The following is a 25,128-nucleotide window of genomic DNA, read 5'->3' on the forward strand; positions in this document are numbered from 1 at the left end:
TCTTGAAATAATCCTTGACACCAGAATCCAAAAGCAAGATTTTCTCCCACGATCTATACCGCATACTTGTACGTAGAAATATTCTCACTTCTCATCCCCGTGACTTAAACCTCGGCCTTCCCCCCTTTTTAACCGAGGAGACGATCGACCGCTAAAAATAAGCTTCTTTCTTGACAATGCCCCCATCAAGTTCTGATCAGCGTTCATTGACCGTTGCTGACTTTCAGGGTCTGGGGATTTGCGGGGTAAGGCATGGAAGCAAGAGCATCCGTCCCAAGCGCGGATTCGGCTCGTACCTAATCTTCTCCTGGCAACCAGGCCTTGCGGTGCTGTGATGCGCGTAATGGGACTAACTCCTTTTCAATGTTCCTGCTCTTGGTTTTGCGGCAGTTCGAGGAAGAAAGGAGACGGTTAGCATCAAAGACTCCTGTGAAACAATGCAGATAGAAGAATACAACTCGGATCAATCGCATTTCGCATTTCCAGATACTATCTGAAATTGGGCAGCCTGTGCAAGCCAGCGGTCAATGATTGATCGAGACATACCTACTCAAGCCCAGACTTGGCTCTGGAGAGAGGCGCGAAAAATAGGCATCAGTAAACAAACCCAGTCGTTCTTTGTGTGTTGCAGAGATGCTTTCCACGGGTGTACAGTGGCACCATTTGCACAGCTCGGCTGAAGGGGAAAATCAAACATGGTTCGACATGTTGCTTACTCCTCCAGCTTCAGGTCCTAGACTATACAGCACATATTACAAATCTTGCATTATATTGCTCTGTTGAGATTTAAGATATTGATGCCACACAAATTCCAAATGTTCCTAGTTGTGATGATCAGAAGCAGTAAAACATCTTTGCATGACTTCTAGCTTGACTTTGTAGAAACGAAACGAAAAGATCTCTGTTTACGGCGTTGAAGGAGAAGTACCATCAGTACTCGCTGGTGTGATATCAAGTGCTGCTAAAACATCGACTCAAATGACAATCTTCGAAGCATCGGTCATTTCTGTTGCCAACACTTTCCATTTCCACAAATTATCTCCAAACGCCAAACATAAGACGAATGGAGTTCTAGATGTCAACAACTTGATGTCCAAGTCTAACTTTGGTAAAATACACATACACGAAAGTATTTAGCTAGCTGCCCATAGAACACGCAGCTTCGAACCTGTACTGGGGTTCTTCTTTTTGCTTTGGGAGAATTGATCAGGATTCACCCACAAGCTTGGGCATTGGTATATATTGAAATAGGTTCAGGCGCCCCAACAATGAGATGCGCCAAGTTGAAGAAAGCATTCGAGAACGTCTGTTCGATTGATTTCGGCACTTGCCACTTTCCAGTAACACATCTTCATATTAATTATGAGTACGATATCCTCATTATGTGTAAGACTATATATACTAAAGTTTGAAATATCTGTATTGTTCCTGATTAAGGATGTGTTTGTAAGTTACAAAGACGGGTATCCGACAAAAGAGATTCCCCAACGCCTGTTGCTTTATATACACACTCATTACTCCATCATCTCTCTTACATTCTTTCAGGCTAGCGTCTGGCAGCCGGCCTCATACCTACACCGAGACTCTCCAGCTCTGCATCACTGACCACAGGCGGCATACTGTTCATCGAGCTTACAGTCCGTTGACTTGCCATCCTATTAATATCGGCATTGGGATTCAAGTTACTTGGTCCTGCTTGTGGCTGTATCGTCGCACTATTCAGACCTAGAATAGGACTTTCTCGTGGCATCTCCTGGCTGAGTACTCGCAATCGATTTGGGTTGATGGGTTGAGAGGGTTCGGGGCTGTCTATCGGCATCATGCCTTGTCTGACTTGACGTTCCAAAGAGTCTTGTTGTACCAAGGGATGTCTTGGTCTAGGTGAGATGATTGGGAGAGGTGCCTCGGGTTCTAGGTGGATGGTTTCGAATCCATGCGAGGCCGGTCCGGGAGATTCTAATGGAGGCGTGACCATACCAGGCTCTATTGGAAATCCCATGGTGTCTCGTTCTCGTCCGTTTACTGGCAGTGGTGGTATGGGAGGTAGGTCTGAGGGCGAGAAATTGTGAAGATCGCGTGTACCGACGGAACTCAGTGGCGAGACGTTGGTTGAGGGTGCAGTATGAGAAGTGTTCAGGCGTCCAAGCGAGCTTCGGCCATACATGGACATTCCGGCTTGACTCTCCGCATATGTTGGGAGGAAGATGTCGCTTTCTGTTGCGCTATGCCGTTCAGGACTCGACTGTCCCCCTCTCATCTCAATATCTGGATGTGACGAATTCGTGCTCGAACTCAGTAGCAGCGGTGCCGGCATGAGACTATCATGAGGACTTCGGTTGGAACCGTGTGCGAAATGTACCCCGGCAAATGATGAGTTGAGGCCGGCATAGGTGACTGGCTGTACTGTTCCATTCTTCACCGCTATCTGTCTCTTCTTCCTTCGATTCAAAAACCATATCAAGATTAGAGACAATACTAGCAAGCCTCCGATTCCACCAACAACACCTCCGATGACCGCGGTCTTGTTGGAGTTGGATGAGGACGAAGACGATGTTGAGGTTGGGTTGCTTGTCTGTGTCGTGGATGACGGCGAAGAGGTAGAGGTAGCAAATCCATGAGATGAGGCCGCTGTTGTCGATGTTGCTTGCGTAGGATTCCCCTGATTCCCTTGACCTCCTGAACTTCCTCCATTCGAGCTTCCTGCCCCGCCTTGTTGACCTTGTCCACCCGGCGAGCTCATGCTGTCTTGATGTTTGCAAATTGAAGTCAATCGCAAAATAGAATTCAAATGACTTTTGAACTCCTGTACGCGTAACAAGAAGGGACGAAACGAAAGTAGGAATGCGACAACGACGACAGAAGGCTAGAGAAGAAGTTTTATTCGAGTCCGTGTACACGATTCGTGACGCGAATGCATTGGAAATGACTTACCTCTTTGAGCCGAGTGAGGCTCTCAGCCACCGCATCTATAGGGCTGGCCAGGCAAACTGCATTAAAGTTTTGAAGATCAAACTGTCAAAAAGGAGATAGTGGCCAAGAAATGTCCGGGGTGGTGCTATTTTCTTCTGACGAACGCGCGGACAGTGGACGAAAAGTGGATGACCACGTGATGGACTATTGAAAAGGAGGCTGAGGGACAAACTTTTCTCTCTGTCGGATAGACCGAGCTGTGAAAGCATTTATAGCCGGTTCTGCTGCGCCGTCGACTTGGCTCTGTTGAAGATCTTGAAGCCGTAGATATGCCATGGAGTGCCGGTTGGACTTTTCAGGGCCCGACGTATTTTCGAGGCGTTCATGGCTCAACAAATTTGATTGACGCCAAGGAGGGAAAGTATCGGGCATGACTGTGAGCGCGCTTTAGTAAAAAAGTCGGCCCCATAACAGAAGAGATTCAAGGAATTTATCATCAGTACCGCAGAGCAGGCTCGGTACGATGAACTGTTGTTGCAAAGAGATTGAAGTTGGAGATGCTCGACACAATATCAATGCAGGTGGTGGCCATATTCAGCCTAGCGCTTCGGCAAGCTCCGTCTAGAACCCCACGATTGGCAGCCAATCATCCAGCGAGTTTTCAATTGCTTTGACAGGACAGAACTGAAGGTTGACGAGCGGCTGAACTTTGGGCTGACCTGATCAACTGAGATCTGACAACAAAATACGCCTTACACATTTCTTTCTTTACCTGACATCTTCAAAGTCCAGTTCCCACAGTATTCGCAGTATCGACTGATCTCATCACTTCGATTTGCTGACCACCCCTCATTTACGAGCGATCGAATACCGAATCTGCGAGACCGTCCCGAGCTGAGGCTCCTTATCGCGGCAACCTGTCACTCGACGTTGAATAGCCGGCCCTTTCTGTGACAGCTGCGCGCACATTGCCAAGAATATCGGGGACATCATGAGCTACAACACTCCCCAAGATAGCCAGCAGGGCAAGCCCCAGGTGCAAGCATGTCGCTACAAGACAGGAAAGACGCTTGGCGCGGGGTCGTACTCGGTCGTGAAGGAATGTGTACATATCGACACAGGAAGATACTACGCGGCCAAGGTCATCAATAAGAGACTGATGGCAGGTCGAGAACATATGGTATGCGCTTATCTTGGCTTCACAAGCCTCACTAATGCTAATTCGTCATAGGTTCGTAATGAAATCGCCGTCCTCAAACGTGTATCTATGGGCCACCAAAACATCCTCACCCTAGTCGACTACTTCGAAACATTAAACAACCTATACCTCGTCACCGACCTTGCTCTAGGCGGAGAGCTTTTCGACCGTATCTGCCGCAAAGGTTCGTACTATGAATCCGATGCTGCTGATCTCATCCGCGCAACACTATCTGCGGTTGCCTACCTCCACGACCATGGCATTGTCCACCGCGACCTCAAGCCAGAAAACCTTCTATTCAGAACTCCCGAAGACAATGCCGATTTACTCATTGCAGACTTTGGCTTGAGTAGAATAATGGACGAGGAACAATTCCACGTCTTGACTACAACCTGTGGTACGCCGGGATATATGGCACCAGAAATCTTCAAGAAGACCGGTCACGGCAAACCAGTAGATATCTGGGCCATTGGAGTGATAACCTACTTCCTGCTGTGCGGCTATACTCCATTTGATCGAGACTCGAACCTGGAAGAAATGCAAGCTATTCTCATTGCAGATTACAGCTTTACACCAATTGAGTACTGGAGAGGTGTCAGTCTCCAGGCTCGCGACTTCATCAAGCGTTGTCTGACAATCGACCCCACAAAACGGATGACGGCACATGAAGCACTCTCTCATCCCTTCGTATCGGGTATCCCAGCCGGCCAAGATGGAAAGGATGGCAAGGGCAGCGATCTGTTACCAGTGGTGAAGAAGAACTTTAATGCACGACGAACATTGCATGCAGCAATTGATACTGTGCGCGCAATCAACAAGCTCCGAGAAGGTCAAGGCGGGTTAATGAACGGTGTTGTGTCTTCGAACCCAGCGGGAGGCGCAAAGCCGTTGCAGCAGACGAACAATGATTCGGGAGTAGGAGGTATGGGAAATTCAGGTGGTGATCCGATGGATCATGATTCGGGATATGCGACATATGGAGGACCAGAACCAGAGAATACACACATGAGAGGAATAGAGCGGAGTTCCGGCCAAGGACAAACAGAGGCACAAATCGAAGCACAAACGAGGAAGATTGCCGAAACGACGAAAGGATTATGGAGTGCTGGCACAGCGAAGATTACGGGCAGATAGTCCGTCAAGATTCTCCAGCAGGGAGACTACTGTCATTACGGATTTAAAAGCTGCGCTATTATTTCTGAGCCTTACGGATCGAATTTTTTTGGGCTTGCTTTTCACAACCGAATGGATTCAAGCGACTTTGGCTTGGGAATCGGAATAGGGAATATCTGGTGCAATGTTGCTTGAGCAGAGATGATGAACCACCCTCTCTATACGAGGATTGATTTTCGAAATCATGGAGTGGGATAGCATTAGAACATGATGAATGAGGATACCAATTTTTCACTTTCAAAATCAACTTATGATCGCAATGTACCCAGCGAGATTGAAGTCCTGAGCTTGGCAACATATTGAGAAATTGACAGACATTTATGACTACGGTAAGATGCTCTTGGAGGCAGGAGCCCAGACAGTAATATCTTTAAGTTGTTGCTATAAGTGTTCCGTCCTAGAACTGCTAGCTACACCTTGAATATCTCATATCAAGAACACACAGTAAATTAACGCCATTGTCCAAACTCCACCTCCCACATTCCTCAAGCAACATCACAACAAAACCACCAACATTGCGCCCAAAATACTTTCATCCCAGCTCGACATTCACAACATGAAAGATCAAACCACTGCACCTCACATTCATCCTTCGCCAACACCAATCATCAAATTCCAACATTCCTATCCTCCCTCAAATCCAAGAAAAAATTTAGCCTCAACCCCACCTCATCCTCGGCAGATCTCCCATCCACCACGTGTTCCCCACGTTCTCACAACGAGGACACCACGTTTTTCGCCGTGCGACGTGCAACAAAGAAATTATGATCACCGGGTTTGGCACGGGGTGTTGGATTTTACTATCTTTATATACATATATAAGAGGTAGCAATGAGGAGTCACGGAACAGCATGGGGGTTTGGTTGATTATCATTTATAAATGATTATGGGACAGGGAAATGGGAAGTCACAGAGTAGGATATCAAGAGGAATGTGTGATGAGGCGTTTTCGATGATTTTCATTTATCTTCTTCCTCTCCTTCACCTCCTCTTCATCGACCGTTCACCTGTCCATATGCACAAGTACAAACAAGGTCTATAACGACAGTTCCTCCCTGTTTTGAGTCCGAATTGTACCTTACCCAAAACCCGTACACCACCGCCGTCTATCAATTCAGCGAACGGTAGGTCTCGAGCCAAACCCACCCAGTCCGCCCAAAAGACCATAAAGCTAAGCATACACAAAAAATTGAGCCCAGCACACCAGAACATCTCTTCTAATTCCCCAGGAGAAGCGGTGGCGGTAACTCTAGCGATCGTGGTATTTTTAAGAAGAACAAAGCGAAGAATGCATAATTGCGAATAAGGGCCTCCCACTCCTTAAGTGCAGAGGATGAAGAATCGTAAGCCGAGAAGTTTGTGAAGTGAAGCGAAGCGAAAGGAGCCGTGACCGTGTAGTGTATGGATTTGGTCGGGCAACAATTATCATTAATTATATTTCCGTAGTGTGAACCGGTTCTCCAAGATTCCAGGAAAAAGCTCTCGAACAGGGTAGGGGAGTTGAGGATTATATACAGGGCGGAGTTGTGTCGAGAGGTTCCCAAAGTTTGTAAAAAGTTTGGTTTGAAGAGGGATTAAAAGCGGTACGAAGTCGCTCATATGCTAAACGCCGTAAACATGATGCCGTGAAATCATGAGATGGACAAATCGACGGAGGACGTGTCGATTAGAAAGCTAGGTTCTGAGGTTCTTGAGGATCACCGAACAATGATTTCCTGAAGTTCGGAATCTGATGTCTGTGAAGCGAGAGTCTCTCCCTCCCAAGATTGACTCTCGTCAACTGGACTTCTTGAGCCAGATGAAATCGAGGATGAAGATCCGACAGTCCACTCATCGCTGCTGTCATTTCGGAAATCATCATGACCAAGAACAGTCAACCCGTACTCGTACTCTCCAATCGGCGAATCTCCCTTCTCAACATAATCGTAATCCCAGCGCCAAAACTTTCCTGGCTGGATTCTGGGCAAGAAATTGGTCTTTGCAATGTAGAATGCAATTGCTGCCAAGAATCCGCCTGCAACAAGATCCACGGCATAATGATGAGAGAGATACATTGTCGCCCACCACATCCACATTGCGTAGGCAATCACCAAAGGTCGGAGTTTCGGGAAGCAATGGCTCATGAAAAGAGCTTCCAAAACAGCATTTCCAGAATGCAAGGATGGGAAAGCTCCAAACACGAGGGGAGATGCGGTGAAGTTCGTGGTGTACATATCGAAGCCCAATAGCATATCGATGCGAGCCAATCCTGCTGGTGACCCTTCCATCGAGTAGTTTGCAGGGGCTAGTCCGTACATATTCTCATACCATGGTGGCGAACATGGGAAAAGAAGTTGAATTGCCACACCGGTGATATTCAAGTATCCGAAAGTGCGGGCAAATACTGGGAGAGTTCCAGGAGGTCCAAAGAAGAACATCAGCGCAGCCCAGAAAAAAGGTCCTCCGAAATGCAAAAGTCCGTAAGGCACCCATGCGAGCACATCCAGAACCACATGTTGGTGTGCTGATAGAATATTGCTCAAATTCGCACCGTAGAAGATGTTTTCCAGCGCGGGCAAAACTTTTACCCAAATATGCGGTCGGTATTCGGCAGGTATGAAGCTATTGCAATGTTAGTCTTATGATCTTGTTGAGATTTTTAGTCTGCAATTTCGCTACTGCCGATCACAGCTTCTACGCCGCAAAATCCACCAAATTGAAAGTCTGAGGAATTCAAAACATACCGAGCGTTGAAAAAGAATACCAGCCAAGTGAAAATTGGGAGGACGGGCAAGAAGAATTGTCTCGTTATTGGCATCAGCAGGGCCAACATCAATAATGACGCGGCGCCTGTTTTAACCAATGGCCCCGGAGCTTGACTGATCGACATGGAAAAAATTGTCAGAATGATCAGGATCAAGTATTGCCCATCGTAATATGACCATCTGTGTGTTCTGAGAGCACGAATGCTATCTGCGGGGTTGAAGGAGGTTTCGATTCTCGCTATCGATGAGGCAGGCGACTGAGCACTTCGAAACTTCGACCGCAACCGACGACGGAACTTCCTAGGAATGGGATTTGGTATCGACGGCCAGGAGAAAGGTATCTTCGCTTTGGTGAAGGTCGGCGAACTCGACGCGAAATACTTTGATTCCGGCATGGTTGGCTGTTGAATCGGGGTTCGTCTTTCGCACGAGTTGTGGAAGTTGATGATGCGTTTCAGCGGCGAATAGGCACTCTGCGGATATGCGCGGAGGCGACGAAGGAGGATGGATACAGATTAGGAGTTGACGAATATGCTATGGGCTGCACATGAAGTCGATACTGTCGTCGTCGGTGAACGGATAAGAGAGGAATTGGAGAGATGTCGAGGGGAAAGCGTGAAGTGGTGAAAGTGATGTGAGAAGCGGATGCTCGGTTCTTTCTGGGACCTCGACGATGCTGATTGAGCGCCTCTCTAGCGTGAATAAGCTAGGGGCTGACTATGACTGGTTTAGGGCTAGCGGATCTTGAACACCGACATGTAATTTGGCAGGCACTTCCAAGCCACGACAGGCATTGGCGCAAGCAAGCGAAGTTAGAGTGCGACAAATCCAAAATATACCGTGAACGAGACGAGAGAACGGGCGCAAGCACGAGCACAGGGCAGTGAGTCGGGCGCCGAGGGGATACGGCGCAGAAGACGGACTTTAAGTGAACTGCGTAGACCGGGAAGGGCATGCGCTTATTTTATTTTTGGGCGCTGGGAATCTGGGATGCGCTCTGTACCAGAGTTTGACATAAGATTTACGCTGGGGATCGATGCTTTCAGAATGGAGTCAACGGATACAGCTGAATAATGAGTAGGTATAGCATGGAACGGCAGTAGGAAAAGAATCATGATCGTGTGATGATTCCCTCCCAGGTATCTTCCCAACCCCAGCCACCTCAGACGTGCATCGACTGATTGCTCCATTGTGCTTCCAACACAACACAACTCGACTCCACGCCCATGCCATGGCATGAGATGATTTGCGACTCTTTTTGCATCTTGAATATCATGTGCTGGCCGCATGCAATGCCCTGTCAGCGAGAGCAGCGGCAACCATTACTGTATCCTGACCATTTGCAGCTCTGAGTCTTCCGCATCACCAAACGGCATATTTAACTGGTCAGCTCCAAAGCTTCATCGTGGGGTTTCTGACATAAGGACACCCAACTGAAAATAAATACAGTAAGAACCAGAATACCGCAGCCTAATACCATCCGGGGGAGCTCGAGCGTCTACTTGTTGCCTCAAGGATCAGAGTTGCGAAATGCATCAAAAGTGTCAAGAATGCGGAGGATTTCCAAAACCTGCGACACTTTCAAATGGCGAAGTGTTTGACTCTCGAATCGGCGTCGTCATTTCCTCAACGTTCTCTACGCCTCTTTGCTTTTTGTGAAGCCACACGGTTGGCTCCTGCAAGGCCGCGTATGTGTCCTTCCAGGCGGTTGGCTGTCTCTTCCTCGATCACTCTCAGCCACCGTTTCGTGTACAAGATATGAGGATGCGCCAGATTTGAGCAATGATGGGACGAAAGACCCTGATCTCCGCTCAGATCACTGGAGTACATATTGTGATACAGCCCCAGGGAACTCAGGAACCAAGATTTCAGAGGGCTGAGTTGATATGAAGCGGATTCCATTCAGGCTGTGTGTTGATCGTGGGATTTGGTGCGAGGCTGAGGCATCGCGGTGGTTCCTTGTGTTTGAAACATTTCGGGAAGCCATCCAAGACGCACACGCAAGCTGTCTGGCATCGTTCATTGCATCTCGAGTTTCAGGAGCATTTCGTCTAATCACGACTTTTGTTTCTGTCTTGAAGATGGACTTGCGACTTGATATTGGACTACTTCAGCTAATTGATGATTTACGGTATATTCTACGGGTATTTTATGCTTACTAGACAACAGAAATAGAGTGCCGAGCCAAGACGAGGTTTCATTCGTCGAGATGCATAGTACCAGGGTTAGAATGACAGCGACAAGCATCTTCCCAGTAGGCTCGCTTCCGGCACAGCGTTTCCAGCATTCATCAAAACGACGGACTCGTCCTAAACTGCTTACCAGAGCCTCTGATGTCAGCAAGCAGATTACACCGTCTTGTCTTGCAAAACTCTCCGGAGAAAACAAATCAAAGGTTTACACTAAGAAAGCCATCTCGTCAAGATTCCAGCCAGAGATCGCCGTGGCTACACGACTCGACTTGACTTGCTGCATGTGTTTGCATCACACTCGAAGAATCATGACCTGTCAGATGTCTGGCATGCATCGGATCCTGGTTATCTTAGCACCATCTTATCATTCATTTGCATCTTGCTGCACGGCACCACATGATTCTTTGCCTATCCAGCGATAACACACAAGACATTATCACACGAGCAACTGCCCCAATTTTCCAAGCTTAAGTAATTCAACCGTTCGTTCATCGGTCCTTGCTCTCTCTCCAACCCAAATTTAAGTACCAAAAAGTCTCCATCGAAATCAAGATTGTCATCTCCACCCGACCGCAAAAATTTTGCCTGCAAGATGAGCGGAAAGAGATTTTCAGGGACCGAGGATCTTCATTGGATTTGCTCTGGACTCCAATCCCAATCCCTTGGTGGGCTGAGAAACAATCAGTGGAGTGGTCTGTTCGCACGAGTGCATGCATGCATAACTCTCTTTTATGCATCCCGCTTCGGCATTTCTGCTTGTTCGAATCCCAGTTTTCCCATTTGTGCATCCCACCTCTCGCCCAATGAGCACCGATCCGAGCCGCGGAGGAAACTCACCGAGCTGAAGCTGGCCCCACCCCCTTTTCGTGATTCGAGGAGGAGCACGTTTCGCGATCCGTGCAAGGTGCGAGATGAAGGTTTTTCGAATTTTTAAGATTTGGTTGGATGGACAGGGGGAACTCGCGAGTCGAGCCGCTGGACAAGTGAACTCGGATGCGAAGGCGGTCTGAGCTGAATGCTGAATGTGAATGTTGGGAACCAACCATTCTGGACAAACAGGGGATTGTTTGTGAATGATTACTGTAAAGATTCTACAGTAATTTGGAGCGATCGCCGAAATGTCGGGGAGGATAATAATGTTTGGCGAGCCCGAAGTACGGATACGCGAAAGGGGTGATGAGATCTCGGTTCAGCTTTCGCTTGTGGGTTTTCAGCTTTGTGGATGGGGACTCTAATCTGAAAACAGGATACGGAAGAGCAATATGGAGAAACATTGAGGGTTTTTGCAAGTGCATCGGAAATTCGGGGTTGAAACATGTGTGGTGCCGTCGTTCGTCCTGTTGTTCTGTGCGTTTGTTTCCTTTTCATCTGATGTTGGAGTCCCGACTTCCGAATGCTAGGAGGCGTATGTTTCTATTGCACGAACTATTCAGAAGTGCAGCATGAATGATTCCAAGTTGAACTCATTCGATTGATCAGCTTCGAGCCAGGACTTGTTATTTATAGGGTTGAGCCTGAATGATCTGACCATTGTCAGGGTCCCGTGCGAATTTGAATGTTCTGTTCTCTTTAATGTTCGGACTAGTTTCAACTATTGCAGAAGTCCCCAAGTTTCGTGGGACATTCATGTTAGTATTTGGTCTCCCATCTGAACCACAAAGTTCGGATGCCGGTGAGCGACTTTTTTGAAAGACTAGTACTTTCATCTCGAGGTGAGAGAAGGCTGTTCGTGTTCGATATCAGTGCTAGTCCTAACGAAGTTCCTTTTACATTCAAACATTCACTTCAATATTTGTTACACTTCGCAGGCCGTGAATGTCCTATTTGCGATGTTGAATCTATTTCCTTATGAGGAAGAGAGACTCGGAGGGCATGGCCTTTACGGTCCACTCCTAGGCAGACAGAAAATTTGCCCGCGGAACAGTCGAGCAGGGCGATTTTGAGCTGGTGCCTTAGTCCTAGTCCTCAATCTCTCAGGGCAAATCACTCGACTGAACGTTGTTCAGTCTACCTCAAGTACGATGTGCAACAAATGTGTCTTGCTCCTTAGGCTTCTCAATGACGTTGAGATTTATGTATCAAGCATAAGTTTTTAAGCTTGTCAGTCTCCCTCAGTAAGCTGAAAGTCGGAGCAGTGCTCCTCGATTGGACAACTTTAATGCCGTCAAATTCCCTAGAACAATGTGCTCAGCAAAATAATCTGCATACCCTTCAGCTACTTAACCCACTAGAAAATCCTACTACAATTGTCCCTCGAACAAAAGTACTGAGAATCTGTCTGCCTGGCCGCATCACGTGCCAGCATCACCACCTGACTGCCATGTCCCGCACTCAGCCTTGCATCGGTGAGTTCAAAGTACCTCAGCCACCGCCCAGTTATCGATCAATACGCCTTCTAGCACGGAACAAAGTGGGGATGAGGCCCTCCAATGCCGTTCGCCCAGACTCTACCAGTTAAAGTGAGATCACAAATCGTTTCACTGAGGGCGTAAGGGCACCCCGCAGTACATCATGCAACCACGGCAGAGCTTGGAATTATGCTGGCCAATAGTCGTGGTAAAAGGTCTTGATCACAGCCTCGCGAGTTCCGTTTCGAGAACGTGGTGCCAATCAGGTGTTTCTGCAAGCCTTCGGGGACTCGGATCCTGGTCAATACCTCACCTCTGCTTTCACCGAGGTGCTCTGCCTTACCTGATATTAGAGTAGGTTGGGATGATTGATGTAGGTCGAAGTCTTTCTTCTATTTGTAAGTGTATTCTCCAGATCAGATCCAGTTCCACGGATTGAGATTCTTGTTCCTGCTTTCTGCAGGTCTTCAGGTACCGTTGGTATCTGTACAGTGATTGAACCTCAGTCTAAGCTCTTCACAACAGCGGAAAACAGTATGGCGACAACGACTTCGCTCTCAGCCTTACCTACAACATTGGTATATCCTCCTCCAAACCATTTAACTCGAACTTTTACTAACTCCTCATCAGCTTTCAACTACCCTCTCCCTCGCCGCCTCAAACACAACCTCTTCCCTCTACCCAACCGCAACTACAACCCTCTTCTACAACAGTACCTGCAACACAACCCTCTCCTACAACACCACCACATCCCTCAATACCACCTCGCTCATCTGCCTCGTCCCCTCTTCCGGCGGCGGAAACTCCTTCCCCACTTGGATCTTCGAGCTCTGGCCGCTCGACGTCGCTTTACTGATCGTCGGCGCTGGGGTTCTATACGGCTTGGTGTTCTTCTTCGCCGGTATCGTGATTCTGGCGTTGAAGTTCTTGAAGTTGTTGGGCAGAGGAGCGAAGGGTGTGGGGAATGGGGTGGGTAGGGGTGTTGGGAGCGTGAAGAAGGGGGTTAATAGGAAGGTGGGGCAGACGAGGGAGTGGAATGAGGGGAGGGTGAAGAGGGTGCAGGAGAGGAGGGAGAAGAGGTTGGTGGAAATGAGGGGGACTATTGCTTTGGAGGCTATTCCGCTTCCTTGAGGTTGGGGGTTTCTTTTCTTTGTTGATGATTTGGATGCGATGTTTTTGTCTGTTTGTTGGTTTTAATTTGTATATCAGTTTTACTTTTCCGGACTGGATATCACGGCAGCATTTCGTGAAGTGCCCGGAAATAGAATATGCAGGGTCACCCCTCTTTGGAAAGCCTATCACTATATCTGATGAATAAGTGGTTCCCGGCTAAGTGGCTTGCATGAGCGTCACTGCATCTACGAACATATCATCTTCCTCTCTCTCTCTCATTCACTTATTGTTGGTGCGTGAACTGTATTGGTCTCGGTGAACAATGCCCACTCCAAGTACTTCCGTAAGTTTCCTTGTGCGTCACATCTTAATTTTCCACTTACTCCATTTTTTCCCCGCTCTCAACCTCACCAATCTCCAATCCAAACATGGGCCTGAACTGTCCCGATACCATCCTCCTCCTGCTCGGCACCGTTATCTTCCTCCTAACATGGGGTCTCAGTTCCATGCTCCGCTATATATGGTGGCTGATTACATATCCTTCCTTGCTCCTTTCTGAAGAAACGAAGAGATTCTGTCACTGGAAATCCAAAAGGGCGGAGAGGGCTAGGACGCCGGAATTGGAGAGGAAGTGAATCATGGGTGGAGGCATTGTAAATGCTTGTTTTACGCCTATCATGGGTAGAAAGTCCCGTGTGGCTTGATTCGCTGGCGGGAAATATGCCTTGGCGTAGGGAGAGAGCCTTGGTGGGATTTCGTGACCGAGGGGTAGGGTTTTTTTTGTGTTCGTTGGATTCTTTGTTCAGGTTTATTTGGATTCGGGTTTTGAGAGATGAGAGAGAGTTTTGTTGTTGATGAGACGAAGTAAGTGGGATGAAATGACGGCTTCACGGTTGCTTGTAGCTTCGGTTACGACTTTGCCGAGTACATTTGTAAGAAATACCTGTCTTTCTAGCAAAATACCCTTATCCGAATTAATGAAGTCGAAATAGACACTGATCGATTCTCTAGATCTCATCGTTCATCGCTCACGCTATTTCCATAACTCAGCATCTTTCTCTCCCAGCAACACAACCTCCTCATCCGCTTCTTCCCCAACCACGGCTTCGGATGACGCTTGTTTTACCTGTCTAGAATGGATCGTCCCGACCATCATAGCTGGCGGCGTTGGGGTTCTCGTCGTCTATTATGCTCTCTTGACTCTACTCGCAATTTTCATCTACGTTGTTCAGATCATATGGAAAGGTCTATGTTATATCCTGAAAGCAATATCTTCCCTCTGAAAGCCATAATCGACGGTGTTGAACGGTTGTATAAATCAACTAGATCTGGAATAAGTAAGAAAAGGACCGATTGGAGAGACTGGAGAGAAAAAAAGAGGACCGAGAAAGTAGAGAGGGAACAGTTTGAATTGGAACAGCGAAGAAGCGCAGCGGGAATTGCAGGCGCCGAGGCGATTCTTTGAGGGGTTCTTTCTTGAGCTGAAATGGCACGAGGGCATTTTTGTGAGGGATCGTGTGGCTTGCTTGAGAAGACCTCGGGTTTTCTAGTCTGCCATGCTAGCGGGAAGGCAAGGCTGTGTAGGTGAGACATGGGGAGCCTTGCATGAGAGGTACTTAAACACTTCGCGGCCTCGTCCCATGTTTAAGTATCGAAGGGTACTGGGTGATTGTAGGGGGTATGGCTTCGTTGTCGCTTGGGCAGAATTCTAGTTTTCCTACGACTTTGGTGGGTTGGAAATCTGAATTTCTTTTTTTCGAGATAGTGGTAGCATCTTGCTAATGGTATATTAGATCACGAGCTTCACTTCGTCAATTCCTTTGACTACCACTTCATTACCGTCTTTGACTCCGTCCAGTTCGACGTCGTCGGCTTGTACGGCTGCATCTAGCAGCTCAGCAACCGCTGCCTGTGGCGTAACTGATTCCGAACTGTAAGCAACAAACACCTTTGTTCTTCATCCTCAGCAATTATCAATTTTGCTGTATTTGGTTTCAAAGGACTGATTCCTATCCTTCGATTCTTGTTGCCAAGAAAAACATCAAATACTGATTTGCTATAGCGTGGACGCGCTCGGCGGATGGGACTGGACGTACGTGATCCTGATCGTGCCCTTCGGTCTCCTTGCACTTGGGTGGATCTTCGCAGGTCTACTTTTCGGTTTCGCCAAGGTTTTCGAAATGTTTCAGAAGTTGGTTTCCAGTAGCAAGGTTAGGTGGAAGAAATGGGTTAGTGACAGAAAGGTGAAGAAGGCGAATCGGAAGAAGGAGAAGTTTGAACGGCGGGTGAAGAGACACGAGGAAAGGGTTAGGAAGAAGGCTGAGAAGAGGGAGAAGGTACTGGCGAAGGCTGGGAAAACGGGTGTTGAGGGGTTGTAATTTGAAAGAGGAGATTGTATGATAACATGAAAACTTGCCCTGAGAAACGTGCACTAGTCAAGAGACGATTCACCAATGCATACAAAAAAACAAGGCGATGGAGCCAAATGATGCATCTATTGAAGTTTCCTCATATGCTCTAATACGGTCTTAATGCCTGGATCGAGGTCCTCCAACGCTAATATTGGCTCCGTCCATGCTATCGTCTTCTTCGCAAGCTCGGCCTTATTCCTGGTCTTGCCCATAGATTCTCTTAGTCGAGACAGAGAAGTTCCCAAAGCCATAGGAAATTCAGCAGATAGTGGACTGATCCCAACGATTGGTTGCCTGGTATAACAGCTGCAAGTAGAGGGATCAATTGGGTGTAGTTCCACCATAGCGTCAAGAACATGCTGGAGAATCTTCGTCAGACAGCGGACTTGGGAGAATACAGCGAACATGTCGAAGAAGGTCTCTGCAGCCGAAGCACAGAAGAATGGTTGTTTCCGAGCAGCATCGAAAATGGCCAATGGGATAGCACCATTCAGTGCTGGGCTCGTCAAAGGATCCTTGGTTGCTTCTCCATCCACCTCCACTCTCTCAACCAGGTTTGGACGCATTGAATTGGATTTGAAGTCTGGGATGGCAATCACGTCTTCAGAGTTCGTAAAGCCATCAGTCGTCTCGTCGATCTCCATTGCATCCTCTTGCGTGTCATCGACGTCCAGACCTAGGATCTTCCTCCGCATAGCAATCTTGGCCAAGTAGATCATTTCAAGTTTGGCATACTCGATCCATAAGTCCTTGCTAGTGGTGCAGAATCTTGTGCCTCTCTGCATATAACTCCTAGCGCCGTTCATATCTGCTTCGGCCTCCAACGTCCATCTCGCAGCATACAGCCATAATTCTGACTTGGTTGGATGTAGTCTTATCGCAGCCGTGAGTATTGTCTTGAACTTCTTGTTCGCCTTTGCAGTCCTAGCGTATTCGAGATATGACATCCATAATGCGATATCTCCTGGATGCTTCTTCGTGCCTCGGTCAAATATACTGAAAATTCTGGCCTGCCCAGTGTGTGTTGTGCTGCCTTTTATTCGTAACCGCTTGCATCGCTTTGCTCGTAGGGCCTCTAGACCAATTTCCCAGGCAGCATATTTTGCAAAATCCACAGCTTGTGAGCCTCTTGCAAGGACCTTGTGCTCGAAGTCTGACCTCTTCTTCACCAAGGTTCGAATTTCGTCCTAGATTGAAATATTAGCGATGTTACTTGTCAGCCTTCGAGCAGCTGTGCACACCTCGTCAAATATCTTCAACTCCTTGAATTCCTGTAATTGGGGAACAGCTTGTTCTAGGTAGAATCGCGCTTTGTCACTTGCGCCTGACATTGTGAAAGTAGCGAATTGCAGGTTGTATTCTGTACGAACAAAGCTCTGGAATATTTCGAGGATAAAAAAGTTCTGCCAAGGCGGTGAAAGGTCGACAATCGTTCTTCTCTTAGTGGGGAACGGAAGCAAAGATTATCCGGATCCGACAACACGCCCTTTCCCGAAATAGATGAAGAGCTTCTAGGATTGTTGACTCGGGGGTAAGAGCTTTCTATGGGGAAAAGCGACCTCGTCATTTCGCGTGTTGTGTAATCAACGAAACAGACCACGTTCAATCTGTGTTTTTCTCTCCCTTCAGTTGAATCTTCTTCTCCGGATGCTCGGATGACCCTCCTTTGGATGTGAAATCGTTCCCTGATCACAATGGCACCCAAATTCAAGGACGGCGACGTTGTGCTCGCTTTCTCTGGTAAATGGGTGTCCTGGGCGCATACAGCTATCGCGTACGGTGCGTGAGACTTCAATTGCTCGAGTTTCATGAGCTGACATTCACTCTAGCTGCTTTCCTCAGTGCCCTCATCGTTGGTGTTTCTCTGCATTATCACAAGATTGTCGAAAACGAATATTATGGATACCCCGAAGAGTGGTTCCCCTCTGTTTCGGCAACGATTGGCGATCGATACCCTGAACGCTCATTCTTTATGATCTTTATTGCAATCACATCAGGTAGCGCAGACATCACCGATAGCAGGGCCACTACTGATGTTCTCTAGGTCCCAGGTTTGCTCTCGTTACACTATGGTACCTCCTCACGGCACGGCCGAACACGACTCTCCCCAAGTTTGTATTCTTTATGGGTATATTCCGAACACTTACCTGCGGCGGATGGACATATGTTACCTCGACGGATGACCACGATTGGCACGACATCTTTATGATATCATATTTGGTGGCTACATTACCGTGGACATTGGGATGCCTAGCGTTGAGCCCGAACAATGCTAAAGCTGTCAAATTTCGAAAATACTTAGCCTCGGCCTTCTTTGGAACCCTTGTCCCGCTTATCTATTTCTTTATCCAGCACAAAGTCCACAAGGTTCCAGGAGGTAAGGTCAATAAAGAGCATGCGAAAAGACTGAGCTAACATCCTCTTAGCTTATACCACTTACGCTTTCTTTGAATGGGCATTGATCTTGTTTGATGTTGCTTTTGATGCTGTTACTGCTCTTGATTTCGAAACTTTCGAATTGGTAGTCAAGGATGTAAAAGGATCGAGTAAGGGGTATGTCCACTGGCTTCCGAAGTAGTTTTTGCAGATATATATTTCAACGACAATATATCCACATTATTCTGAACTATTCTGAATGTTACCTGGTGTAGACAGAAAAAGATGGTATCCGACGCAGTCCTTGAGAAAGAGTATGTGAAAACAGTTCTCCTAATTGGGTCTCTCGCTAATGCTTTTTTCCAGAAAAGAAAAGCAAGCGGGCCAGGTCTTTGGGCAAAAATTCTCATGGCCTGAGGCAATTGACGCCGCAGCTGATGTTTACAATGGAGTACGTCCCTTATCCTCCTTATTGTGATATGATCTAACCATCTTAGTTTGTCTTCTGGTCCATTTTGACGTCCTTAGGAGTCCTTGTGTGGTGTAAGCAAATCCTGTAAACCCTCCCGTGCCCCCACTTACTCTTCCAGACTTTCCACTTTGGCACATGGGCATCTCCGGCTACGAAGTGATGGTTATGTCAACGGTCTCGCCCTTTTTACTCGGTATCCCACCCTTAAGATCGTTGGTTATCAAGAATCTACGCGTCTGCCATTTCCTGTCACTTGCAGGTCTGCTTGCGTACCAAGTCACTGGTCCAGCCAATCGTCTTTTCACTGTAGGATTCGCAGTATGGATGTCGTGTCTATCATGGGCTGCGACTTGGTACTCGGAAGCCGGCCAGCCAGGTCGTCTCGAATCAAAGATTTCGGCATGGACTACCGGACTGATCGCATCCAGTGTTGTCAAATTCGCTTGGCAGACAAGTAACCCTATCTGGCCAATATCACACGCTGCCAATGGAGGATGGAATGGTGTAGGATTGATTCTTGCGATTTTGGCTGTGATGCGCTCCACTCGCAAAGCCCCAGTTGCTGGAAGCGAGCTCGCAATCCAAGGCCGCAAAGAAGGGTCTTCAATCTTGGCTGGATTTGGCGTGGCTGGCCTGTTTTTCGGCCTCCATTCGCTCTTGTCGGACTCTAGCACAATGATTCTGTGGGTCTGGGAGGGATATCCCGTTAGAGGTCCGATTTCTGCACCACATGGCGCTTACACAATTGCTGCTATGGGTGCTGGTTTGACTCTTGGATTGTTCAACGAAGATATTGCTCGAAGCTGGACATTCTACGGAGCCGGATGTGTTGGTGCTGCTATGTTAACGCTCTATAGCAATTGGACCGGTTACTATGGTGCCTTGATCTTGACAATCTATCTCATGGCCGCTTCAGTGCCATTGATAAGCTCAGCAGCCAGGAAGAGTCCTGCCCAATCTTTTAGTGTTGGATTCTTGATCTACAATTTCCTGGTTCTCTTCCATGTCTGGGTCGTCGCTTATGCATTCGTACCAGGCGGCCCTCTCGTCCGCGAGCACACTGATTGGGTTATGACAACAATGATGCTTCTCATTGGCTGTGGAGTCTTCACGTCCGTATCCTCAACACCAGCGGCCCAGAAGAAACGGGTGAATGCTTACCTGAATTCACGCAAGCAACGGTCCTACTATCTTTACGTCTTAGGATTCCTTCAGTTGATGTCAGTCTCGATTGCGTACCTCAGGTTCCCTACATACGACTACGTTCCTTACCATAAGGATGATAAGATTCTGACTGCCGGTATCTGGACCATTCATTTCTCGCTGGATAACGACATGTGGTCTTCAGAATATCGCATGCGAGATGTGATCAAAGAACTCGAAATTGATGTCATTGGTCTTCTCGAGTCAGATCTACAAAGAATTATCATGGGCAATCGCGACACCACACAGTTCCTTGCTGAAGATCTCGGCATGTATGTTGATTATGGACCAGGACCGAATAAGCACACGTGGGGATGTGCTTTGTTGTCGAAATTTCCTATCGTGAACTCAACGCATCATTTGTTACCTTCACCTGTTGGTGAGCTAGCACCAGCTATTGAAGCGACTCTCGATGTTTATGGTGAGATGGTTGACGTCTTTGTTTTCCATTCTGGCCAAGAAGAAGACCCGGAAGACAGGAGACTGCAAACAGAATATCTGTCCAAACTCATGGGCGCATCTCCTAGACCTTCCATCTTGCTCTCGTACTTAGTCACGAAACCATTGGAAGGCAACTACAATACCTACGTTTCCGACATCAGCGGTATGCACGATATCGACCCTAGTGACTGGGATCGATGGTGTGAATATATCCTCTATAAAGGCTTGAAACGCACAGCATATGCTCGTGTCTCTAGGTCAACCATCACAGATACCGAGATTCAAGTCGGAAAGTTCTTGATTGGCGAGAAAGAGAATAGCGACGCAGATGTTCGAAATGCAAGGATCAACGAGGATCAAGTCCCAGAAGGCATGCGATTTCCGCAAATGTTCAGAGGTGATGGTGTACGAGGCCATAGATATCACGTCTTCGATGAGCCAAGATACTATGCCTAAGTGTAACCTCACCTTTGATATACCCAATTTTTCTTTGTTGTATATGGGGCCGGAGCATATCCTGGGAAGAAATGTCATTACGCCTACTATAATGACAACTTGGGGATGAATGAGATGAAGTTTGTATGATACGAAAAGGGGACACTGGTGGCGCTTTGATTTAGCGAGCGTTGCTTTGGCCTCGGGCCAATCCCTAATATATGGAAATCACTCGTCCTATATTACTTTGCAACGATCCTGACCACGTGGATTCGCAAGCCTAATGGAAATGCAATGGGAGTTGATGCTGTTTCTGAGTCGAATCAAGAACAAGTGTTCAAAATTATTTGCAAGTTTCGAATCAGATGAATTGAAAATTTTGATCAATACGAGTAAAAGATCATGCACACAGAGCACTTCTAACTATTCTGCTCAAGATCTCGAGCCCCTGCCAAGCTTCGCTTAGAGGCGGCTCAGTAGCCAGTCTAACCTCTCTCCGTCGGTTAAATAAGTGGCCGGATGTGACCACCGTCGCAATTTCAACTAATTCACGGAATTATCAACTAAACTCTAAGAAGTCCGAAAGAATTCTTATACAGAAACATTCATTAAGTATTTCTCTAGGATCTCTGAAGACAGAATTCTTGTCATGGAATTGAGTGTTGAGAAAGAATTGATTCGGTACATTAGATTTTGATGTTCTCGCATGCCAAAAAAGGCCACTTTTTTAAGCGACGGAGAGAACCTCTAATCTCTCGCTTAAGTGTTTGATGCTTCTTAAGCGAGTGGACAACGGCTCGTGTCGAGACATCGAATCGAGAGAGAGGACTAGAAAGAATGAGCCAACTGCGTGACCATAACAACTGCATATTGCAGTCTACTCTATTAAGAGGTAAAGCCTAGCGTAAAGAAACACTCTGTACGCTATTCACAGTATCAATGATCCCCTCACCATCCATCAAACCTTGTATAAAGCAGTCTCCCACCAACTGATAAAAGTTGGTGTCCTGGGTTGGAGGAGTGAGAACAAAAGGCGTATCCCCACCAAACAAGACCCAAATCTCATCAGCGACATTGGGGCTTCCAAGACCCATATATCCACTATCTGTGATGAAGAAAGATCGACACATGATTGAGCGTAGGAGTTGATCGTAAATCAACTTCAAAGATTCATCTGAGGAGTATTTGCCGACGTACTCTTAGGATTTGAGCATTTGCAGTAGACGTTCGATGTGTGGGAGGGCTTCTGCAGAGGCTCGATGACCGACAGGAATAGAGACCCTGTCTACCATTGCTAGAGATACGTCTGAAACCATGGTCCGGAAGAAGGCCTCCTTCCATTTCCCGTGGTGTGGATTTCTTGACGTGTGGTTGAGATAGAAGTCTTCGACCCTTTTGTGCCATTGTCCCACAACTTCAGACCACTCTGGGCCTGTAGATAGCCCCCATCAGAGCAACTTGATGATTCTTCTCGAGAATAGAATCTTGATCGATACAAATTGCATCAATCCAGAGACATCGAGCCTCTCGAGCTTTCCGCAGCCGTTTCAACGCTTTGAAGAGATTATTCGTAATGCGGTGTTCCTTGCCGTTCAATTTAATGGAGTTATGCCCCGTTTCTTGAGCCCAAACGTAAGACAACGATTCGTATGCGATTGGGGATTCGAGCGATGAGTTCGTAAGATGATATGATATTTCGTCGTCCCAAATCCCAGGTTGGAGCAATGCTAGACGGATTTCTTGAGTACCTGGTTTCCAGAAAAAAGCCATAGGTTGGGCTATCAATAGCTGAAAGAGGAAATTGGCAAGCCTGCAAGTTCACTTCTTCAATATTCATCTTCCAATATAAAATGACAATTGTGGTAAATATGGAATTATTGGGGTCTGAGAAGATGACGATGCGAGTGTCACGGTATTGAGTAGAGTGTTGTGAAAATGTAGCTCAGACGGAATTCATTATCTGGTCTTTCTCTCGGCGAACATGCTGAGCAAATGCAGGACTTCGACTGATCACACTTTAGAAGGAGACCTGCGATGCGCCTCCGCCGCCCCTTTACGCTCAGACCTCCCCCTTATACTTTGCATACGGCCCGCAAAATCGGGGCCATTATAAATCTGCAGAGCTGAGGGAAGTGTACTCGTGATTTTGATGGCCCATTTTTGGGAATTTGATCTCCGTGTCGTCAATATAAATAGATTTCAAGGTTCTCGTCGCTCGCTGGGAACGTGCTCGATGCAGTGGGATCGTCTCCGGCCTCGTGTGGTATCATCTAGGGTGAACTGCTAGCGAATCTCAAGAAGGGAGGAGGATTGTCAAGTTTATTGGTAAAAGGAGTGGTTTACGTAGCCGGTTGCGAGCCCACAGTACATTCGTGTGAGATACTGAAGTATGTAGACAATGAAATGATACCGCCGCCATTATTAGTAGGAGAAACACATCTTGAATGTATGGTGACCATTGTAGAACATGTCAATCAGATTCGAAGCGTTCTTTTGATAGTATCTTATTCGCCTTGAGTTCTTAAGCGGCTCAGAGCGTAAGAAAGAGGGGGGCACTGCAAAGAAAAATAGGCGCGAACCGAAGCGAGGCAGCGAGCGCGAATGAAAGGGGGAACGGTCACGTGAACTACCACTTAACAACCAGGAAGCATATAGACCAAAAGGAAGATTCAGTTTAACAATCAGCAGTATACTCTCCTAAATCTCTGAATCATATAGCAGAAGGTTTCATTCGGAGCTTAGAGGTTCCCGAAGAAAATGTTATTAGGTAATTCTGAGCGAGCTCAATAAGCTGGGGTAGAATTTGGCCGACTGAAACCCAGCCTTCGGGTACTGTCGCGCCTGAAATTTTATATATATCAACTTCGACCCACGAGCTGCATTCATTTAGATCCCTCAACCGACTCTTCTGATACAAGTAGCTCTCCCTGAAATCGTACGCAGAATACGCACTCACCTCGTATCCACCTACAGCCATGATTTTCTCCCAGTCACCTGATCTCAAGGCAATCTCGCTCAGCCTCTATATCCTCCTGAGCACGTATACATCTTTCCTCAGCGCCCGACCGCCCAACCCGACACCTTACAATTCCAAGCATAAAGATAGCATAAGCCGCCATGTGACACCCCGCGCGCTGTTCATTCGAACCTCGGTCAAGGTATCTTTGGGCCTTGGCCATACCTTTCTAGCTCTGACATATCCTGCTCCACCGAAATCCATATGTCCTAATCAATCGAACCTCTCATGGTACCTCTTCACCTGGACGCCGCACACTGTGATCGCCGTCAGCAGTATCTTGTTCGGTTCCTGTCTTCGAGTTTATGCGTTCTCTGTTCTCGGAAAGAACTTCACCTTCCGTCTCGATGCGCCAAAGAACCTTGTTACAAGCGGTCTTTACAACTACGTCCAGCATCCCGCCTACACCGGAAGTACGATGATTTTCCTCGGTAATATAGCACTGCTCCAAAGACCAGACGGTGTTTTGGGGTGTTGGTTGCCGGCCTGGATTGTGGACGCAACGCTGTTCTGGAGAATTCTGGCTATCGTATTCATCTTTGGGATCTTTCGTGGGACTGGTAAGAGGGTTCTGGATGAGGAGATGATGTTGAAGAATACCTTTGGAGAGGAGTGGGAGGCGTGGCACAAGAGGACGAAGAGGTTTATTCCAGGATTGTTCTAAGCCAAGTAAGCCATGGGCATGACTTCCAAAAAGTTATGTCCGAAGAAGAAGCCCGATGTGGTACACTTTCATCGCTTGAGAGGGAGTTTGCAGGGAGATTTCTTTCTTTTTAGGAAACTGAACTTTGATATCTCAAGAGTTCAAGAGTGAGAATTTCGGAAAGAAGGAGGTTCTAAGAAGAGTGCAAAACGGGTACAATATTTGCAAGCGAAAGACCTGCTCTAAGGGGTGATGTGAGTCAATAGAACATATCAAATGTACGTTGATTCTCTTTAAGTACTGCAACTCCCAGATGTTACCCATCATCGAACGCCTTGTGGACTGGGGTCCTTGGATTGAGATGTTCATCCCACCATAGTTGTAGGGTTAAGGTACAGTACGAGCAAAGATAATCGGTTTTCAAACTCGTTCAATGACTTATCATACAAACTG

The 25,128-nt window shown here is 47.3% G+C and overlaps 11 protein-coding genes across 11 annotated transcripts; 5 read left to right on the top strand and 6 right to left on the bottom strand.

Annotated features, from left to right (window-relative positions):
• Positions 1 to 1,397: 1,397 nt before the first annotated feature.
• Positions 1,398 to 2,927, bottom strand: LY89DRAFT_118842 (uncharacterized protein). Its single transcript, XM_018205124.1, has one exon. It carries the CDS (start codon positions 2,738 to 2,740, stop codon positions 1,547 to 1,549), a length of 1,194 nt encoding a protein of 397 aa, XP_018069021.1. The 5' UTR covers positions 2,741 to 2,927; the 3' UTR covers positions 1,398 to 1,546.
• Positions 2,928 to 3,622: 695 nt separating this feature from the next.
• LY89DRAFT_118844 (Pkinase-domain-containing protein) lies at positions 3,623 to 5,271 on the top strand. The gene is made up of 2 exons (XM_018205125.1): positions 3,623 to 4,090; positions 4,142 to 5,271. Exons 1-2 carry the CDS (start codon positions 3,902 to 3,904, stop codon positions 5,240 to 5,242), a joined length of 1,290 nt encoding a protein of 429 aa, XP_018069022.1. The 5' UTR covers positions 3,623 to 3,901; the 3' UTR covers positions 5,243 to 5,271.
• A 1,464-nt stretch (positions 5,272 to 6,735) lies between these two features.
• On the bottom strand, positions 6,736 to 8,582 carry LY89DRAFT_118874 (PAP2-domain-containing protein). Its single transcript, XM_018205127.1, has 2 exons — positions 8,005 to 8,582; positions 6,736 to 7,882 (listed from the first exon to the last, which is right to left on the bottom strand). Exons 1-2 carry the CDS (start codon positions 8,418 to 8,420, stop codon positions 6,979 to 6,981), a joined length of 1,320 nt encoding a protein of 439 aa, XP_018069023.1. The 5' UTR covers positions 8,421 to 8,582; the 3' UTR covers positions 6,736 to 6,978.
• A 366-nt stretch (positions 8,583 to 8,948) lies between these two features.
• On the bottom strand, positions 8,949 to 9,482 carry LY89DRAFT_118910 (uncharacterized protein). Its single transcript, XM_018205128.1, has one exon. It carries the CDS (start codon positions 9,312 to 9,314, stop codon positions 8,985 to 8,987), a length of 330 nt encoding a protein of 109 aa, XP_018069024.1. The 5' UTR covers positions 9,315 to 9,482; the 3' UTR covers positions 8,949 to 8,984.
• Positions 9,483 to 12,888: 3,406 nt separating this feature from the next.
• Positions 12,889 to 13,848, top strand: LY89DRAFT_119050 (uncharacterized protein). Its single transcript, XM_018205129.1, has 2 exons — positions 12,889 to 13,143; positions 13,196 to 13,848. The coding sequence occupies exons 1-2, from the start codon at positions 13,102 to 13,104 to the stop codon at positions 13,694 to 13,696; spliced, it is 543 nt and encodes a 180-aa protein (XP_018069025.1). The 5' UTR covers positions 12,889 to 13,101; the 3' UTR covers positions 13,697 to 13,848.
• Positions 13,849 to 14,803: 955 nt separating this feature from the next.
• LY89DRAFT_118863 (uncharacterized protein) lies at positions 14,804 to 15,369 on the bottom strand. Its single transcript, XM_018205126.1, has one exon. The coding sequence runs from the start codon at positions 15,269 to 15,271 to the stop codon at positions 14,912 to 14,914; it is 360 nt and encodes a 119-aa protein (XP_018069026.1). The 5' UTR covers positions 15,272 to 15,369; the 3' UTR covers positions 14,804 to 14,911.
• Positions 15,359 to 16,056, top strand: LY89DRAFT_735748 (uncharacterized protein; the record flags this gene model as incomplete). The annotated part of the gene is made up of 3 exons (XM_018220043.1): positions 15,359 to 15,406; positions 15,472 to 15,611; positions 15,741 to 16,056. The coding sequence occupies 3 exons, from the start codon at positions 15,359 to 15,361 to the stop codon at positions 16,054 to 16,056; spliced, it is 504 nt and encodes a 167-aa protein (XP_018069027.1).
• Positions 16,057 to 16,169: 113 nt separating this feature from the next.
• LY89DRAFT_649100 (uncharacterized protein) lies at positions 16,170 to 17,510 on the bottom strand (the record flags this gene model as incomplete). The annotated part of the gene is made up of 2 exons (XM_018212043.1): positions 17,331 to 17,510; positions 16,170 to 17,276 (listed from the first exon to the last, which is right to left on the bottom strand). Exons 1-2 carry the CDS (start codon positions 17,418 to 17,420, stop codon positions 16,173 to 16,175), a joined length of 1,194 nt encoding a protein of 397 aa, XP_018069028.1. The 5' UTR covers positions 17,421 to 17,510.
• A 113-nt stretch (positions 17,511 to 17,623) lies between these two features.
• LY89DRAFT_686354 (calcofluor white hypersensitive protein-like protein) lies at positions 17,624 to 21,180 on the top strand. Its single transcript, XM_018215265.1, has 8 exons — positions 17,624 to 17,868; positions 17,919 to 18,086; positions 18,134 to 18,466; positions 18,516 to 18,642; positions 18,741 to 18,779; positions 18,832 to 18,916; positions 18,963 to 19,008; positions 19,056 to 21,180. The coding sequence occupies exons 1-8, from the start codon at positions 17,784 to 17,786 to the stop codon at positions 21,035 to 21,037; spliced, it is 2,865 nt and encodes a 954-aa protein (XP_018069029.1). The 5' UTR covers positions 17,624 to 17,783; the 3' UTR covers positions 21,038 to 21,180.
• A 1,252-nt stretch (positions 21,181 to 22,432) lies between these two features.
• On the bottom strand, positions 22,433 to 22,786 carry LY89DRAFT_588723 (HET-domain-containing protein; the record flags this gene model as incomplete). Its single annotated transcript, XM_018209496.1, has 1 exon — positions 22,433 to 22,786. One exon carries the CDS (start codon positions 22,784 to 22,786, stop codon positions 22,433 to 22,435), a length of 354 nt encoding a protein of 117 aa, XP_018069030.1.
• A 1,099-nt stretch (positions 22,787 to 23,885) lies between these two features.
• LY89DRAFT_686355 (uncharacterized protein) lies at positions 23,886 to 24,890 on the top strand. The gene has a single exon (XM_018215266.1). It carries the CDS (start codon positions 23,992 to 23,994, stop codon positions 24,694 to 24,696), a length of 705 nt encoding a protein of 234 aa, XP_018069031.1. The 5' UTR covers positions 23,886 to 23,991; the 3' UTR covers positions 24,697 to 24,890.
• The last annotated feature ends 238 nt before the right edge of the window (positions 24,891 to 25,128 follow it).

This window comes from Mollisia scopiformis, assembly GCF_001500285.1.
Source record: "Mollisia scopiformis unplaced genomic scaffold LY89scaffold_16, whole genome shotgun sequence".
In the NCBI taxonomy this organism is placed as follows: Eukaryota; Fungi; Ascomycota; class Leotiomycetes; order Helotiales; family Mollisiaceae; genus Mollisia; species Mollisia scopiformis.